The sequence below is a fragment of the Thrips palmi genome, unplaced genomic scaffold (assembly GCF_012932325.1).
Source record: "Thrips palmi isolate BJ-2018 unplaced genomic scaffold, TpBJ-2018v1 HiC_scaffold_5, whole genome shotgun sequence".
NCBI classification, from domain to species: domain Eukaryota; kingdom Metazoa; phylum Arthropoda; class Insecta; order Thysanoptera; family Thripidae; genus Thrips; species Thrips palmi.
This window is the reverse complement of record NW_023144632.1, coordinates 16396076-16415213: the sequence shown is the minus strand read 5'-3', so window position 1 is coordinate 16415213 and position 19138 is coordinate 16396076. Positions and strand designations below refer to the sequence as shown.

General features: G+C 59.6%; 1 protein-coding gene across 1 annotated transcript in view; it reads left to right on the top strand.

Moving 5' to 3' along the window:
* LOC117651217 (netrin-3-like) overlaps positions 1 to 19138 on the top strand; it is a gene marked incomplete at its 5' end in the record, with an annotated part of 104077 nt that overhangs the window by 77891 nt on the left and 7048 nt on the right. The window contains 2 exons of the mRNA XM_034395031.1: positions 13469 to 13618; positions 13744 to 13830. Coding sequence (XP_034250922.1) covers positions 13469 to 13618; positions 13744 to 13830 — 237 coding nt within the window. The remainder of the gene's footprint in view (positions 1 to 13468; positions 13619 to 13743; positions 13831 to 19138) is intronic.

The following is a 19138-nucleotide window of genomic DNA, read 5'->3' as shown; positions in this document are numbered from 1 at the left end:
CAGTGACGCTCCACGTCGCGGCGCCAAACGCAGCAGCCTAGCACTACAGGGCGCAGGGCCCCAACGCACCCTATCTCCACACTGTACCCTGCACCGCGTGGCTCCGAACCAGCCCCAGCAGACCGATTCCGAGAGTCGTTTTCGTCGCTGTCTCTCTCGCACCCATAGGGGACGCCCAGTGACAGCGAGAGGGATTGAGCGACGAAAACGACTCTCGGAATCAGTCTGCAGCCCTGGGCCCCAGGCCCGGCCCCAGGCCCCAGGAGCGAGTTGATGAAAGGGCAGTGCGATTGTCTTATCTGGCGGCGAGGGCCGCGAGGGCGGGCCCTGCTAATTGGGGCGAGGGTGAGGCCCCGCCAGTCTGCAGCCTGCACTCCGACTTCCGGCGACCTGTTCCGGTCGGGGCCGCGCAGCCACACCAGCCACACGCACTCCGAGCATCGAGTACTCCAGTCCGGAAAGCACCCCCCCCCCACACACACACACACACACACACACCCTCGCATTCCCCGCGCTCGATCTGCTACTTGGCGCTGATGGGATGGGATGCCAAGCTTCATTGATTCCCTCTCGCGTCGAGGAGTGTGGTTTGACGTCCAGGAGCCCGATGTGACCTGGCGGCGGCGGTCTCTCTCCAAACAGTGCTTTGTCGCTCTGTCTGTCTGTCTCTCTCTCTCTCTCGGCCACGGAGTGCATCACCCCCTGAGTGCGAGAGAGACAAAGCGCCGATTGGAACATCGGCTTGCGGCTGCCGCGGGCGGAGCGACGCGTCGGCGCCGCCGATAGAGCCATGCCGCCGATGACGCCCCGTTCGCCCCGTTCCCGCAACGACCGCGCACTAGCACCGCGTGCGCGCCGTGGCCTCGTCGGCCACCTCAGCAGTCCGGCCTGCAGACTGATTCCGAAAGTCGCTTTCGTCGCCCTGTCTCTTTCGCACCTACACGGGACGCCGCATGAGTGCGAGAGAGACAGAGCGACGAGAACGACTTTCGGAATGAGTCTGCGCTGGCCCGTGGCGCGGCCACTGGCGGTGGCGGCCAGGCACCGCGGCGCCGAGTGTCCGGAACGACGCGCCGTCTTTTGCTGGGCTCGGCACGGCCCGGCACGGCCGGTGCACTTGCTTTGGCAAATTGCAAATGGCGGCAGTGCAGCTGTAACGCCGCTGTTAGGGGGGGGGGGGCAGCAGCACGCCTCAACGGCGCACCGCCGCGCCCCGTAACTCCACGAGACGCCGCTGGCCCTCGCTGCCCTGGCAGTCCTCTCTGAGGACCCCGTGACGGCCTGCCCCGCCCCTCCGTCTCCGAGACTCCAAGGAGAGCCGCCGTGTCTCCGACCTGCGGAAGCCTTTTGCAAATAATGCGCCTATTCATCCGATATGCCGCGATACCGCGATATCGCGGTCGTCGGCGGGGCGGCCAGGCCGGCCAGGGCCAGGTCCAGGCACGCCACCTCGCCGCCGAAACAGCATCAGCATTGTTGGCGCGCCGGGGTCTTCTTTCCAGGCAGCTCCACCCGCCCCGTGGAAATACTCCGAGGCACACACAACACAATATGCTGTTTGCTGTTATCTCCGGGCGGGGCGGGGCGGGGTGTGCATGGCCGCGGCGGGGCGGCCAGAGGGCTGGCCAAGGAAAATGAAACACAGAACAATGCGGCGCCGTCAAGAAGCCACTCTCTCTCTCTCTCCCTCTCTCTGTCTCTCGGTGCAGAAACCCACGCCCTTCCAACACCTCCCTCTCCGAATTGTCTCTTTCCCACCTCCGCTCCCTTCGCTCGCGGCCTGCAGGCTGATTCCGAGGGGAGGGGGAGGGGGGTCTCTCTCTCGCTCTCACGGGGCGTCCCTGTAGGTGTGAGAGAGACAGACCGACGAGACCTGCCCCTCGGAGTCACCTGCTGGCCGAGGGCGCGGCGCCTGGAGAGCAGCGAGGTATCCAGGGCCACGCCGTGTCCGTCCAACGACGGGCAACAACAGGCAGCGTCGTGATGCCAACCAGTGCGGAAGCAGCTCACCAAAGTATCTCGTCAAGTTTGATGGACTTCAGGTCCTGTTTGCGGAACAACATGGCCTGTCCGCCGTCCTATCGCTATTCGGCCCTTCCTGTGCGGTGCGGGGAAGTGCGTCCGTTCGGATGCTGTCCCTGCAACGCCTGCAGCAGGCTGGCCCTGTTAGAGGAACTCCTGCGCCAGGCCAGAGAACCAGTGGAGGCGGCAAACTCTCGACGAGTTTTGAGCTCCAGAGTCGCTGAACAGGACTCGAACATCGAACCGAACGCGCGACCCCACCAATGGATTCCTCGTTCGGAGCGCAATCCTGGTGGGGTCAGACGGTTCGAGTCCCATGCCCACGTAGCTACTCTGGAGCTCAAAATGCGTTCGGGAGTTTGACCGCCTCTACCGTACTTCTTGCCCTTGCCCACTGTGGGCCGACCACCAATTAAAACTTTAGAACATGATGTGAAAATGCTTTTCGTCAGAAGGGCCAGTGAGTAAACTTTTTCATGTGTTTTACTTCCTGTTTCATTCTGGTGAGTCGACACCTGACCCTTTTGGAGGCCGCGCAGGTTTTTGGATCCGCACTGAGAAAACCTTACAAACTATTTTGGGCCTTACAAAGAAAAGCAGTTTGTATAACAAAGTATTTTGAGCATACGTAAGCTTACAAAGAAAATACTTTGTAATTTACGAACTATTTCTTCGTATAACAAAGTATTTTAGTTTGTTATACGTATGCTCAAATTACTTCGTAAGGTTTTAAGAGTGCGTTTCGTCAGCGAGTTCATGTGAGTCGCTGACCAGACATCACACATGCCCGACAAACGGCGCCGCGATAAACTCAAAGCAGCATTCCGTGACCGAGGGGCCGTCATAATTTGGATCGTCTTCGACGCGCGGATGTCATATTTCGTCCCCCACCCTCCGGGGCCCTCCCGGGGGACAGCCCCCAGCACAACAAGTAGAAACCAGATGCGGATGAGAAGTCTCCGAAAGCAGTGCATGCGCAGGGCCGCGCCGTCAAAGTGTCGTTCGGGACGGCGGCGCTCGTAACGTTTCGGAACGCGACTGCACCTAGATCGAGAAACAGTCTCGCGTCGGGCCGAGTCGGGCGGCAAGGAGAGGATGAGTCGAAACTGCCTCGCGCGCAACCCAACGGGCAGGCCGAGTTCTCTTGTATAGGCGTCGGCCAAGCAGAGTTTGGCAGTGGTGGATCCAGAAAGAGAGGTTCTGGGGAGGGGCGATCTCGAGAAAGTTGCCTACTTACAGACGAAGTGCGACCTGTTTCCTGCCTCTCCATCGAGGAAGGGGAGCAGGGCTCCTCCTTCCCATGTATCCGCGCCCCTAGTGGGCCCTAGTGGGCCGCGACGACGCGATGACCACGACCACGGTGATGTTGATGGAGCCATTGACGGCGTCCTAACGGTCCTCGCCGTGTCGACGGCCGACGGCCATTGCTGCGATGCCTCCACCCGAGGAGGACCTGTGGAGGTGGTCGAAGTCCGGGATGCGTTTTGAGCTCCAGAGTCGCTAAATGGGACTCGAACCGAACGTGTGACCCCACCAATGGATTGCTGTATGAACGAGGTGAGGTCACACGCTCGGTTCGAGTAATGTTTAACTGGAGCACAAAATGCATCTGGAGTTTGGGCCACCTCTACCGATCTTCTGGCCCAGTGTGCCGTCGTGCTCCTCCGTCCGTCCCGCTCACAGACGCGGCGCGGCCCGTCACGATTCCTTATTTATCGGTTTGCGGCTTTGCGCTGATCTGGCTTGGGCAGCTTCGGCGGCCCGCGACACTGAGGCCGTCAGGCCGAGCTGTTTACGAGGGTCTTGTGGGCGCCGCCTTCTGACCGCAGCCACCGCGGCCTCCGCGTCAAGGGTTCGCAGTTCGCGGCCTTTACGATTCCCCGTCGTGACACTGTCGCGGCCACCGGCAAGGAGGCGGCAGGGCGGGACTCGAGCAGAAACGCGTTAATTTCGAGTGGCGGGGCGGGGCGCGTGGGAGAGGAGCCCCAGGGGGCGCGACGCGCGGCGACGCTCGTTTCGGACCGCTTCCGGAGGGCAGGCGGGGCGGGCGGGGCGCCTTCGGGGTCGTCAAGCCAGCGGCACGCTGCGGCAGGCCAGAGGCAGGCGGTAAACAGTGGCGCTGCGCTCGCCGCCGACAAGTTGTGCCATTCAATATACCGGCGGGGCAGCGCGCGGTGCGAGTCGCGTGGTTGCTCCGTCGAGTGAGCCGAGCCGAGTCCCTCCCTGGGGGGACATGAGGAAGCCTCACGCCTCGCTCGGCGGCGCAGGCGGCGCAGGCGGCGCGGGCAACACTTCTCGGTTCAAGGTGACGGTGGTGCGACCTGCCCGGCTCCTTGAACAGCTTATCGCCAATCGGGAGGGGTATCGCGCGGCCCCGGCCCGGCCGTGGTCACACAAGGGCCGGCCCTGTGTCCGAGCAGGAACCAGGGACCCTCGCTCGACCAACACACCGCAAGGAGGGCGATGCGCGGCGGGGGGCATCGCCACGAGCGTGCCGCTGTCCCTCGGCTGTCCCTGTCCGAGCCCTCGCCCCTCCCTCGGGGATCGAATCAGCAAGAAAATCGCGGTGCTCTGTTCGAGCAGGACGGAAAGGCGAACACTGCTCAGTGGATTTGCCAGAAGACCGGTGGAGGCGGTTAAAATCCCGGATGCGTTTTCAGCTCCCAGAGTCGGTAAATGGGACTTGAACCGAACGTATGACCCCACCAATGGATTGCTGTTTGAACCAGGAATCCATTGGTGGGGTCACACGCTCGGTTCGAGTCCCACTTAGCGACTTTCGAGCTCAAAACGCGTCTAGAGTTTTGGCCACCGGCGCCGGTCCTCTGCCCCGCTGTGCGCACTGTAAGTACGTGGCCCGAACGCTTCACTTCGCCGTGCTTCGCCCGAGAAGGCTCGCTGGCTCGCTGCTCGTCGCATAAATCCAGCTGCTAATCCTCCCCCGCGCGCGCGGCAGCTCGGCGGCTCCGCCCGTCCAAGAGCCCGCCGCAAACGTCGTTTGTAAATTACGCCGGGACGGTCGTCGGCGTGCCGCAGCGTGCCGCAGCGTGCCGCCTGCCGTCGAAGACGTGTCGCGCGGCAAGGACACGCTAAACTACCCGCCAGCCAGGGCCGCCGCCTGCCGCCGCCTGCCGCTCTCTCCCCGGAGAGGAGAGGGCCGCGGATGCTGAGCTGGCACTGCCCGCCAAGGCTCTGCATGCCGGGCAGCATCGGCCCTCCGCGGAGAGCCACTTGACGTTGGCGGGACGGACGGCGCGGACGGGACGGACCTCCGCCTCGGCGCGGCCAAGGGCGCCAAGGGCTCGCCCTCCCATTCCCGTGCGTTGTCGGCCAGGCCCGGCACGGCACGGCATGGCCAGCCCCGGGGCCTGCCTGGGGGAGTGCTTGGTGGCCAAGGCGAGGGCCGACGCCGGCTTTGGCTCCGGCTTTGAATACATGCGGGTCACGACCCGGGGACCTGGGGGTCCAAATGCGGCCGTGGATTGCTGCGATTGGCGTGACGAGGTTCGCGCCCCTCGCAGGCCGTGGGGGCACGGAGCCAAGCGAGACGCGCGCGCCCCCGGACGGCCCCACGGGGCCCCGCGGGGGGCTCATCAAAGGCAGAGGAGCGGCGCCCCTCTCGCTGACCAGGCACTGCCACCTCCTCGACTTGGCAGCGCCTTGGCAGCGCCCTGGCAGGAGGCAGCCCGCCGCGGGCAAAGGGCTGCCTTTGGCCGTCAGTGAGTGTGAGGTAAAGGGAGGAAGAGGGGGGGAGAGAGAGAGGGGGGGGGCTTTCCTTCGCGCAAGGGGTCTATGCCACTTCTTGCACTCCTTGTACTTGTACTTTTGAAAAAGCTTCACGCCCAGGCTAAGCTCACTTGGATGTTACCCGAGCAACGCCTGTAAGTGCGCAATGTGTCCGGAAACCGTCTGTAAGTAGGCAAAAAGCATAACCGAACTCGGTGGGAAACTCGCTGCAAGGGGAAATGGGCTTTGGATTATTCGGTCTAGTAGGTTTTAGTGCAAACATGCAAAGTGGTTTGGTGGCTGCAGCTAACTGGTTTCCCGCCCCACCATTGAGGCTGTGTCAGTTTCCGCACCGCACAGTGGCGCTGCCGCCGCCGCCTCCAGCTTTGTCCTGTCCGCCTCGACGCCCCCCGGCCAGACTGGGTTAGCGTGCCAGGGCTGCCGAGCCAGGCTGCCGAGCCAGGCCCGAATACACGTGTTATGGCGCCACCCTGTACGTCAGAACCGGAAGCCCACGAAAGCCAGGCAGCCAGCCAGGCAGCCAGGCACACGCCCAGTGACAGGGGCTACAGTATACGCGGATTTATGACGGGGAAGGTGTGGTAATCCCTGTGGCACACGCGCGTACACACACACACGCGCACACACACACACACAAACACACACACACAAACACCGAGGCGCCTCACTGTCGGTTCCGTCCGTAAAACAGCGGGGCAGTCTTTGACCCCCATCCGCAAGACCGCCGTCGTGATCCCCCTCCCCCTCTCGCCCGGAGCGTTACGTGGTTTGGTGGACCCCCCCCTCCCCCTCCCTTTCCTCGCGCGGTACCCATACGCTGTCAGTCGCGCGGCGCCGCCGTCGCGCAGCTGCGGGCTTTATAGAGCTCGGCGTGGCGCGGCGTGGCGTGGCGTGGCGTGGCGTGGCGCGGCGTGCCCGGCGCATCGCGTGATTTACTGCGTACAGTCGCGCAAAGCAAACGACAGTTCGATCCCACCGATCAAGCGCAGGCGGGCTGGCAGGCAGGCGGGCGGAAAATGTGGCGCGCGTCGTTTTCGAGCAACAGTTAGTTTGCGCGGCGCCGCCGCGGTACGGAGCATCGCTTTTGTCGCCCTGTCTCTCTCGCACTCTTAGGGCGTCAAGCGCCACCTATACTCTGACCAAAAAACGTAGAGCCCTGAGTTCTCGCGGCCGAGAGTGCCGAGAGCTACCTACAAAGCCAACCAAGGCGGCAGATACCATGAACCACGAGAACTCAGGGTTCTATCGTTTTCTTGTCAGAGTATAGATAGGCGCCTGAAAGGAAGGCAAAAAGTGCTACTTTGATCCCCCCCTTTCGTTTGCACCGACTCTGGAGCCGCCATTGTAGGGCGTTCTGTCTTGGTGCGAGAGAGAGAGAGACGGAGCAATCCATTGGTGGGGTCACACGTTCGATTCGAGTCCCTCTTAGCGACTCTGGAGCTCAAAACGCGTCCGGAGTTTTGGCCGCCTCCACCGGTCTTCTGGCCCACTGTGCGGGGCCCAGGGTGCTGTGGTCCGGCAACGCAACGCCGCGACGCAGATAGGATCATCTGGCCCGTTGTCACTGGCGTGGTACTGCTTGTCGTCCGCCCCACACGGCCCCGGCCCGCCTCTCGCCCCAGCGGCCCCCAGCGGCCCCGAGGTGGCCGCCCCGTCCGAAATGGCTGCCCCGATGGCGGGCCGGGGAAGGGCCGAGCAGGGCCGAGCGGCCGAGCACGGCGGTGACCTCAAAAGCCGAAAGCCTCGGCCTCGGCACTTCGAATGCATTGCGAATACAAGTTGGCCCCGGTCGGAGCGAAGCGGAACGAAAAAACGTCCAGGACCACTGCCATTGTTGAATCATGCAGCGGAGGGCTGGCCGCCGCGCTGGTCCACTGCAACTCGCATGAAGCGTGCGGCATGCAGGCGTGCTGCTTCACGGCTTCACACAGTTGATTTGCCAGAAGACGGAGGCGGTCAAAACTCCGGACGTGTTTTTGAGCTCCAGAGTCGCTGAACAGGACTCGAAACGAGCGTGTGACCCCACCAATGGATTGCTCTATGAATGAGGAACCCATTGGTGGGGTCACACGCTCGGTCCGTGCTCTATTTAACTACTATGGAGCTCAAAACGCGTCTTGAGTTTTTGGCCGCTTCCACCGGTGTTCTGGCCCACTGTGTCTCGCCTGCCTCGGCTCACCGTATGCACGCAGATGGCGGCGGTGGCGGTGTCCCCAAAGTGTCACTGCTTTAATTCATCTCTCGCCTTTTCCTCGTTACGTTCTCTTTTTCTGCCTCTTTTTCCGACGCGAAACGCGAACCGGACGACGCGAGGGCGACGCGTGCGCCAGCGTGGCCAGCGCAGCAGTGCCCAGCCACCCGCCTGCTTCAAGAAAAATTTTGACACGGCGAATCCTGGGAATGCCGAGCTCGCAAGCCAGAGCGCTCCGTCTCTCTCGCACCCATACGGGACGCCCCGTGAGTGCGAGAGAGACGGAGCGACGAAAGCGACTCTCGGCCTGCTGCCAGGGACTGCCAGCTTGCAAGACCGCATGGATATTTGGCCGTGTGGTCACGTCTCGGCCCGGCCAGCCCGCCAGCAGAGGTGTCAGAAACTCTCGCCCGCCTCGCCGCGGCGCGCCACGCAGACAGACGGGACAGGAAATAAAATAAAGAAAAAATTGCGAGTGTGTGCGTGCGTGTGAGTGTGTGTCATGTGGGCCCGACTGGCGGCCGAGACATGACGTTCGCGACGGCCACAGAAAAAATGGCCGGGGAGGGGAGGGGGTAACTGGACCCAGCCATGGACCCGGCCAGGGTGAGGCGTCGATTAGTCTCGTTCGAGGAGGTAGTTTCTTCTCTCAGTTTGATGGTTGCGAGTGTGCTGGTTCGTGTGGTGAGGCAAATGGACCCGACCCTGAGCGCCTGCGGCTGCGGCGGCTAGGCAGCCCCGCGCGCCATGGCTGCGTCCAGGACTGCCTGCCGCGAGCCGCAAGGGGCCGTGCTATGCCGTGCTGTGCCTGGCCAGCGGAACCGCCGCCGGCCGATGCTCTGGACGCGTTTTGAGCTCCAAAGTCGCTAAACAGGACTCGAGCCGAGCGTGTGGCCCCACCAATGGATTCCTCGTTCGGAGAGCAATCCAGTGGTGGGGTCACACGTTCGGTTCGAGTCGCACTTAGCGACTCTGTCTGGAGCTCAAAACGCATCCGGGGTTTTGACCGCTTCCACTGGTCTTCTGGCACTGTGCGTGGCTGGCTCGGCTCATTCCTGCACGACGGATGCAATCATCTCGCCGGGCCTCGGATGAAGAAATGGATAACGATAAAGCCAGTCAATATGGTGTGCCAGCGTGGCGGCGGGCAGGTGGTATTGGTACCGAACTAACGAACAATTTCCGTCACCTTCGGACCCTCGGCCCTCGGCGCGGTCTGGTGCGGACGGCGGCACGGACCCAGTGTATCGGCACGTGCAGTCGGAGCGGAAACGGGATGAGTACTGCACACACACAATCCCCGAGCCACGCTGGCAAGCGAGAACTGGAAACAAATATTCATTCATTCCTTACTGGCAGACGTTTGTTCTCCCAACTGGAAAACAATAGATTCAAGTTTGACCAAGTCGCGTACTTGTTCGAACACTCACACTCCCAATGGTCACGCACTCACACGGTTAGACTTGGTCCTGAAAGATTCAGGGCCGTAACGCGTCCCTGAGGTAGCCGGACACCCGTTTCCAGGACGAGAGTGGCGAAATTCAACCAGTTTGCCGTTTGGTCCTGGAAACGGGTGTCATTGGCGACGTTTGTCACCCGTTTCCAGGACGGTTCGGAATGTTTGGGGTTCTCGGTCCTGGAAACGAGTCTCGACGGGCCCAAGACGCCGAAGTAAGACCAGTTCGCACCTGGTAGCTTGCACACTGAACTACATTGTACCGCTGGGCAATGATGCGCCATTCCCGCAGTGCGTTTCATGGAAAAAATCGGCAGCAAAAAGTGGCAATACGAAAGTCTCAAGGAGACCCGCCGATCAGCTTCGGTGTTCTTATGGGAACCGGGCCTTCATTCGACGCATCCCTGCCGCGCAATTCGACAGATTAGTGGAGTTCGTATTGGGCTGGCCCACCCGAAGTGCGCGCGGTTTCTGTGGTACAGTGAGAGTCCAGATTCAGAGGCCTTACCTCAGAGGGGTCACATTGGGTATTTGAACCCGCGACCCCGAGTGCCGAGTCTAGTCAACTCCTCTACCCTGACCGCTCAGCCACCGAACCAGCTTGTCGGCGGCGATGTCGCAACTCCTCTTGAGCTGCCGTTCGAGAAATCTGGTCCCGAAAAAAGGGTACCTGGAGCGGTCTCGAACCCGGGACCTGCCGCTCCCCACAACATGCTCTTAACCACTGAGCCACCGGGACACCATGGCACCCGCTCTACCTGCGCAGGTACCCAATCTTCTCTGGATATACCCCCCCAAGCAATTGGTCGCCGAAAAAATTGTGTATACTACCGGTCCCGAACCCGGGACCTCCCGCTTCCCGCGACATGCTCTTAACCACTGAGCCACCAGGACGCCATGGCACCCGCCCTGCCTGCGCAGGTACCCAATCTTCTCTGGGAATACCCCCCCAAGCAATTGGTCGCCGAAAAAATTGTGTATACTACCGGTCCCGAACCCGGGACCTGCCGCTTCCCACATCATGCTCTTTACCACTGAGCTACCGGAGGACCACGGTGCTCGCTCTGCCAGCGCTGGTACTCAATCCTCTCCGGATAGACCTCCTTAAGAAGTTTGTTGCCGTTGCCGAAAAATTTGCTCATGGCACCAGTCTCGAACCCAAGACCTGCCAGTCAGGATCGGAGCACTCTAACCACTGCGCCATCAGGTTGCTATGCACGCCACCCACCTAGCGCCAAACTTGAATAGCCACCCATCTTGCTTGATGCTGGACAAATTATAAGTTCGGCGCTAGGAGGGCGGCGCTCATAGCAAACTGGTGGCGCAGTGGTTAGAGTGCTCCGATCCTGACTGGCAGGTCTCGGGTTCGAGACTAGTGCCATGAGCAAATTTTTCGGCAACGGCAACAAACTTCTAGAGGAGGTCTATCCGGAGAGGATTGAGTACCAGCGCTGGCAGAGCGAGCACCATGGTCCTTCGGTAGCTCAGTGGTAAAGAGCATGATGTGGGAAGCGGCAGGTCCCGGGTTCGGGACCGGTAGTATACACAATTTTTTCGGTGACCAATTGCTTGGGGGGTATATCCAGAGAAGATTGGGTACCTGCGCAGGCAGGGCGGGTGCCATGGCGGCCCGGTGGCTCAGCGGTTAAGAGCATGTCGCGGGAAGCGGGAGGTCCCGGGTTCGGGACCGGTAGTATACACAATTTTTTCGGCGACCAATTGCTTGGGGAGGTATATCCACAGAAGATTGGGTACCTGCGCAGGCAGGGCGGGTGCCATGGCGTCCCGGTGGCTCAGTGGTTAAGAGCATGATGTGGGAAGCGGCAGGTCCCGGGTTCGAGACCGCTCCAGGTACCCTTTTTTCGGGACCAGATTTCTCGAACGGCAGCTCAAGAGGAGTTGCCACATCGCCGCCGACAAGCTGGTTCGGTGGCTGAGCGGTCAGGGTAGAGGAGTTGACTAGACTCGGCACTCGGGGTCGCGGGTTCAAATACCCAATGTGACCCCTCTGAGGTAAGGCCTCTGAATCTGGACTCTCACTGTACCACAGAAACCGCGCGCACTTCGGGTGGGCCAGCCCAATACGAACTCCACTAATCTGTCGAATTGCGCGGCAGGGATGCGTCGGATGAAGGCCCGGTTCCCATAAGAACACCGAAGCTGATCGGCGGGTCTCCTTGAGACTTTCGTATTGCCACTTTTTGCTGCCGATTTTTTCCATGAAACGCACTGCGGGAATGGCGCATCATTGCCCAGCGGTACAATGTAGTTCAGTGTGCAAGCTACCAGGTGCGAACTGGTCTTACTTCGGCGTCTTGGGCCCGCCGAGACTCGTTTCCAGGACCGAGAGCCCCAAACATTCCGAACCGTCCTGGAAACGGGTGACAAACGTCGCCAATGACACCCGTTTCCAGGACCAAACGGCAAACTGGTTGAATTTCGCCACTCCCGTCCTGGAAACGGGTGTCCGGCTACCTCAGGGACGCGTTACGGTCCTGAATCTTTCAGGACCAAGTCTAACCGTGCACAAGCTTATCGCCGACTGAACCATTCACCGAAGTCTTCCAATACAATCTGGCTGATGCGTTGGACCAGGCCAGAATAGGGAAAGGAGTTTCGGTCGCCCTGAAGAGCTCGTGGAGGTCGTCCAGTGCACGGTAGAAACGGTTCCTGGTTTTCCTAGGAACCCCTTGGAAATCGCCTATCTCTTTACCATAGGCTTCCTGGGAAAAACAGGTTCCGTTTCTACCGTGTGTCGCAACTTAAGTGGGCAAAAATTCCCCTCGGTGCACCACTTCGTCGAGAGGGTCGTTAACTTCAACCCGCGGCAACTGTTTCTCGAGAGCAAAGTCCAGATATTACGTAGTTGGGCTGGCTACGGTTGGCGACCCTTCCGACACCTCGTGGGAATTCGGGCCTGCTTCGGTGGCAACACTGACGTTGTGGTCGTCGTGGGCGTGCGGCGGACCCGGGAGGTTGGTCCTCCTTGCCGCGCCCTGCCCTGCTGGATCGCGCCCCAGTCGAGATATCTCGGAGCGTCTTTATTTGCCGAGGCGTCTCTTTCCTCCTCTCTCCCTCCGCCCCTCCCCTCTCTCTCCCTCTGCCCCTCCCCTCTCTCTCCCTCTGCCCCTCCCCTCTCTCTCCCTCTTCCTCGAGGCGGGCCTGGAGGCCGCGGGGCGCGAGGCGCACCCCGGGAATTTGCATTTTGATTTTACGGCCAGCCATTCGGAGGCAACGCGAAAATCGGAGGCAGCGCGTCGGGCTTCGGCCTGTGGGTGCTGGATGGAGAGATTGAGGGTGGACGCGGGCTCGGCTAACACAGTGGGTCAGATGACCGGTGGCGGCGGTCGAAATCCCGGACGTACCTTGAGCTCAAGAGTCGCTAAGTGGTGCTCGAACCGAACGTGTGACCCCACCAAGGGATTGCTCTCCGAACGAGGAATCAATTGGTGGGGTTTTACGCTCGGTTCAAGGCCCGTTTTTAGTGACTGGAGCTCCAAACGCTTCTGGACTTTTGCCCGCCGGCGCCGTTCGAACATGAACTGCTTGGACGGGCCTGAATCGGCAGAGGATCATCCCTATGATGGTCATGTCGATGCCCAGGCCCTGCATCATGTTGGTGCTCTCCTGCGAAAGTACTGCCGATACTCTGCCGCTCTTCCCCCGGCACTTCATCATCAGCCTCCACTCCCCGCCCGAACCTTTCCTGGCCCCGCCTTGCCCTGCCTCGGCCCGCCGTGGCCCGGCCGTGGCGCCACCGCGTGTCCCTCTGGCCTTCCACCGTGTAGTTAGATAACCCCTGAATAATTATGGCTCTGTAAACGACCTCGGGGCGGGGCGGGGTCACGCTGCTGTATCCACACCCGGCGATTCCTTTGGCGCGTCCCGCCCTCGCCCTCAGCCACTTACAGAGGGGTGACTGCGCCAGTTCCCACGAACCGGCGGCGCTACCCCACGTTTCTTCCGCAGTCGGGGGGTATCGCCGCTCGTCCCTTTACTCTTGCTGTCGTTTGACTTGATGTTGTCTGACCCGTTGTTGTTGTCTGTTGCAGCGTGCGACTGCCACCCGATCGGCGCCTCGGGCAAGACGTGCAACCAGACGAGCGGCCAGTGCCCCTGCAAGGACGGCGTGACCGGCACCACCTGCAACCGGTGCGCCAGGGGCTACCAGCAGAGCCGCTCGCACATCGCGCCCTGCGTCAGTCAGTATCGCTCCCAATCCAACTCCTCCGGCGTTGTTTTGTCTTTTGTTTTCGTTGTTTTAATTTTGTTTTTAAAGTGTGAGTTTTTCTAGATGCAAGAGGTCCAAATAGCTTTGATGTTGCAGGGATTCCCAAGGTGTCGGTGATCCAGGCCGAGGCCGCCGCCGTGGACGAGGACGAGGAGGAGCCCACCAGCGAGGAGACGGCCTCAGGTTTGTGCACCAGTGTAGCGAACACCTTTCTAGCAAGGCAGGAAGTGCACTGTGAAACCGAGAGTAGAGAGATCTCCTCACGTGGAAAGCGGCCTCCGCACTTTATTCGAATGCAGCCTTCACTCTTCAAAGTGTGCAGTTCTTCACGGCTACACCCAAAAAAATGGTTTCTTGATTTTTGATTTTCTTGGTTTTGGAAGAAAAATGATCTTCACTCAACAAAAAATGTCCTGTAAACGCCGTTAATTTATTACCAATGTTTGCTGTTATGCAATTCACGGCGTTTGCTGTGAACTAGTTCACGGCGTTCACTGTGATCTCGGTTACAGTGTTCACTGTGATCTGGCCACAGTAAACGCCGTGAATTGGAGCCTGATTTGCAGCACTTCGGTGCTCAGCGGCGTCAAACTCACAGTGTTTACTGTGAACTAGATCACAGTGAACACCGTGAACAAGATCACAGTGAATCGCGTGAGCAGATCACAGTAAACGCTGTGAATTGACCTACAGTGAAAACTGGTAATAAATTAACGGCATTGACAGGACATTTTTGGTAGAGTGTTGACACAAGAGAAATTTTCTTTATTCAAGCAAAAAATGGATTAAGAAAAATTTTCTTGCAAAAACCATGGTCGCAAGAAAAGTTAAATTTTTCTTGATCCAAGAAGTCATTTTTTTTTGGGTGTAGAGAAAAGGGGCTCCGTGAGCCACTTGGCACAGTGTGCAGACTCCACTCGTCCAAGTGTGGATATTTACTCCACACTTGGTTTCACAGTGTATGCGTCCTTTTTCGAGCGTCACCGACCCAAGGTTCTGGTCTCATGGACCCACACCACAAAAATTGCACGAAGGGCCCTTCTTGTCTTCTTTTTCTCGCCGCCAGTCCAATCGCTCTCGGCTCCCCCCGGAGTGGAGTGTGTCTACGGGCTGTGATACGCCATGGCGAACGACTCGGACAATAAAATAATTAATTAATAATAAAATGATTGTTTTCGCTAATGAGCGGATACGGTAGCCATCACGGGATCACGGGGCTGTAAAGACTTCTCATGGGTGTATGTGTGTATGTATGTATGTATGTATGTATGGATGTGTGTGTGTGTATGTATGTATGTGTGTCGTGGAGGGGAGAGTCGGAGTTTTGAAGTGCCCGAGATAAAGCGACATTTTCTCTCCTGTTTTCGTTTTTGTTGTTGTTTTTTCTACCCGGCGGTGGTTTGTATCGCTGAGGGGTGCAGGCCCGCTGACTGGCCCACCCCCGCACAGAGAGAGAGAGAGAGAGAGAGAGAGAGAGAGAGAGAGAGAGAGAGAGAGAGAGAGAGAGAGAGAAATGGGGGAAGAAAGGAAATTAGTTGATTCCGCTCCTTATCCCACCAGACCACCGCCAGAGGCACGTACCGAACGACCGCGGTCAAACACACACAAACACACGCTTACACACAAGCACACGCGAAAAGCGCGCGCGCACTCACGCACACACACACAGAGGCACGAACCTTCCCTGCAAGGCCAGCCCCTGCGATCACGTCGTAACGAACGTTACGTCCTTCCACTCGGTCCATGTTTCCCTTTTGATGTCGTTATATTTTTCCGGGCCATCGTCATGGCCATGCGATGCGATGTCGCGACCCCCACGCCGCCTCCTCCCTGCCGCCGCGACATGTCCCCTTGTTTGTTGCGTCCTTTGATAGGATTTGGAACCTAGTTATGCGGCGCTTCCCTTTCTTTTTTTTTCTTCCCCAATTTTTTGTTTTGTTTCTCCGAAACTCGTTGTCTCGCAAACTGTTATCCCCCGCCTTCCTCTCTCCTTGCTCCTTGTTTCCCGCGGCACCGCGGTGGCAGCATGCCGCACCGCGCCGCACCGCGCCGACACACCGGAAACGAGCAAGAAGTCACTTTAAACTGCCCGGGGCCGGAGCTGCCGAGCCGGGGCCTCGGACTGGCTGGTCCCTGAGGCGTTTGGCGCGCTGGCTCGAAGAACTCGGGACGCCTCGTTCGGCTGAACCAACCAATCGCAGCGCACGCCGCGGCTGAGCCTACAAGCGTTGTCGCTTCTCAGAGAATAGTAGCACGCACACGTCATAAGACCGGCGCAGGCGGCCAAAACTCTAGACGCGTTTCGAGCTCCAGAGTCGCTAAATGGGACACGAACCGAACGTGTGACCCCACCAATGGATTGGTCTTCGAACGAGGAATCCATTGGTGGGGTCACACGCTCGGTTCGAGTCCTGTTTAGCGACTCGGGAGCCCGAAACGCGTTTAGAGTTTTGGCCGCCGTCGCCGGTCTTCCGGCCCACTGTGTGACGCGGGGCTGCATGGACATAGTGTCTCCGCCGGTCAAGGCCGCGCCGCTGCCCTGCTCGCCCCCGAGCACCTCGTCGTCGTCGTGGTCGTGCCCGGTGCTCCGCTCGGCGGCGCGCGGTGTGGTCCCAGGCCTGTCCCAGGCCTGTCCCAGGCTGCAACACTCCGCAGCGCAGCGCTTGCTTCGAATCTTGTTTTACGTCACTTTTACGGCCAATTAAACGGCCCCGTCCTTAACGGCGCGGAGGCGTGGCAGCGCCAAGGCAGCGCCGCTAACTTGAAGCAGCCAGCCTCGCCGAACCTCGAGCTGCATCCACCGGAAACCGGGCGGGCTGCATGGCGGGGCCTTCGTAAAGGGAGCGAACTAGATACTGCACCGCGGATCCCGGATTCAAATCATCAGTTTCGCTTTTGCGAACAAGAATCCACATACGCGGCTGTCACACTTCACTTATAGTCTACTTTGCCCAGGAGAACTTATTCTGAAAAAGAAAGAGTGGGGGAAAGATATGAAATTTCCTGATTTTGCCATTTTGCATTGGCGCGCGCGCGCGACGCCACCACGACCACCACGACCACCACCACAGCAACAACAACAACAGCAACAACAACAACAGCAACAACAACAACAACAGCTGCGAGAGGCGCATGCACGCCAAGGGGAGCGAGGGGCATAGCAAAGCAAAGGCGGTGGCGCCTTCCCCCGCCAGGCAGCAGCGATGGGTCAAGGCGGCAGGGCGGCATAGGGCGGCGGAGCGCAGGAGTGCGACACGACACAATCAGACGCAAAGCAGGCCGGGGCGGGGCAGGGCCGGGCCGGGCTGGAGCCGAGGCATCCACGGCCGCCTAATCAAATCTACCTGGATATTGAATTTACGATCCAGGAGGCGGGAGGGCGCGGGTGCGAAGGGCTTGGCGCAGGGCGCAGCATCAACTTTGCCGCGGTATATACGCGCCCTCTGCGCGCGCGCGCGTGTGAGAGAGAGAGAGGGAGAGAGAGAGAGAGAGAGAGAGAGAGAGAGAGAGAGAGAGAGAGCTTCTGTTTGTGCGTCTGTGTGCGTCAATGCCCGTGTTATTGCCCCCGGCCTCGGAGTCTCGGGGTCTCAGGATGGCGGAGGTTGCAGGAGTGACGTGTGTCAGGCGCACGCTTCCATCTGCCATCGCTCTCCGGCTGCGCGGCGCTACCCTGCACACTGGTGACTCCGAGGGCCCTTTTCGTGGCTCTGTCTCTCTCGCACTCGCACGGGTCTTCCCGTACAGGTGCGAGAGAGACAGAGCCACGAAAAGGGCCCTCGGCAGCAGTCTCCGCTGACGCTACCTCTCGCCTCGCCTTGTCTTGTCGCGCTTCCTCATGCTGGTGCGTGCCTGTTTCTAACTTTTCCCTGCTCACTTTTCGCTTTTCTCACTCGAAAGTTTACTCTGCGTTTCGTTTTATGCAGGCGGTTTTCAAAAACACGCCACTGCTCCCCTGGCGCGATGTTCCATCTTCCAAGGAGCAGGCTCCCTGTCTCCCTCGCACTCATGGGGCGTGCCGAGGCGGTGCACGGAAAAAAAAGGATTAGTTGTAACAACTAACATGTTGGTTGGAATGCGTCCAAGGAAGATTTTAGTTGCTGCGGCTAAAAGTTTGCTGCAGGAGCAATAATATTAGTTTGAGCAACTAACAAATTAAAGTTGGTACAAGGATAAAGTTGATTGTGCCAACAATATGTTAGTTGTGATGACTAACATGAGCGTCACGAGAGAAAATAAGCTTCGTATAAGAAAAACCTTCAGCGGGTATCGCGGAATCTGTGATCTGAGAGCTGCTGAGGCTATCCACTCCGCTGTGGTGAGCTGATAGCGGGAGAATGCCCAATGACGCTGATACAGCAAACTGACCGATGCTAGGACAAGCGACGATTAAATCATCGCCCGAAAGTCGGGTCTCCTAAGAATGTCCGCAGCGCAGTGGGCAGCGTCTCTGATTGACAAACGAAAGGTCCTGAGTTCGATTCCCGCCGCAGACTTTTTTCTGTGCGTGGTTTATTTTCTTCCGTGACGCTCGTGTTAATCCTCACAACTAACATAGTGTAGGAATAATCAACTTTATCCTTGAGCCAACTGTAGTTTTTTAGTCGTTTCAACTTATAAATTCGTTCGAGCAGCAAACTTTTAGTCGTGAAAACTAAAATCTTCTTTGGACGCTTTTCAACTAACATGTTAGTTGTCACAACTAATCCTTTTTTTCCGTGTGGTGTCGCCCTGTCTCCCTCGCACTCATGGGGCGTGCCGAGGCGGTGGTGTCGCCCTGTCTCCCTCGCACTCATGGGGCGTGCCGAGGCGGTGGTGTCGCCCTGTCTCTCTCGCACTCATGGGGCGTGCCGAGGCGGTGGTGTCGCCCTGTCTCTCTCGCACTCATGGGGCGTGCCGAGGCGGTGGTGTCGCCCTGTCTCCCTCGCACTCATGGGGCGTGCCGAGGCGGTGGTGTCGCCCTGTCTCTCTCTCACTCATGGGGCGTGCCGAGGCGGTGGGCCGGTAGACCGGTGGAGGTGCTCAAACTCCCAGACGCGTTTTGAGCTCCAGAGTCGCTGAATGGGACTCGAGCCGAACGTGTGACCCCACCAATGGATTGCTCTCCACACGAGGAATCCATTGGTGGGGTCACACGTTCGGTTCGAGTCCCGTTTGGTGACTCTGGAGCTCGAACAGCGTCTAGAGTTTTGGCCGCCTCCACCGGCCTTTCGGCCCACCGTGCGGCCAACTTGCACCATTTCCCGGCCAAATGCGCGCGGCGGCCTGGCGGCGTTGCGGCCGTGCCGCTGTCACTTTGGCCGCCGTTTGCGCGGCATTTGCCCTCATTCGCCCCCGAGCACGGCCTCTCGCCCCCAAGCACACCTCTGCGGCGCCGACGAGAACAAGTTTGCCCGCCCCGCCGCGCCCCGCTAGGGGGCTGCACCGGCAGCGCGACGGACTCGAGGGCCCGGGAGAGGAAAAAGACACGACGGGGCACCGCGGGGGCGCACCT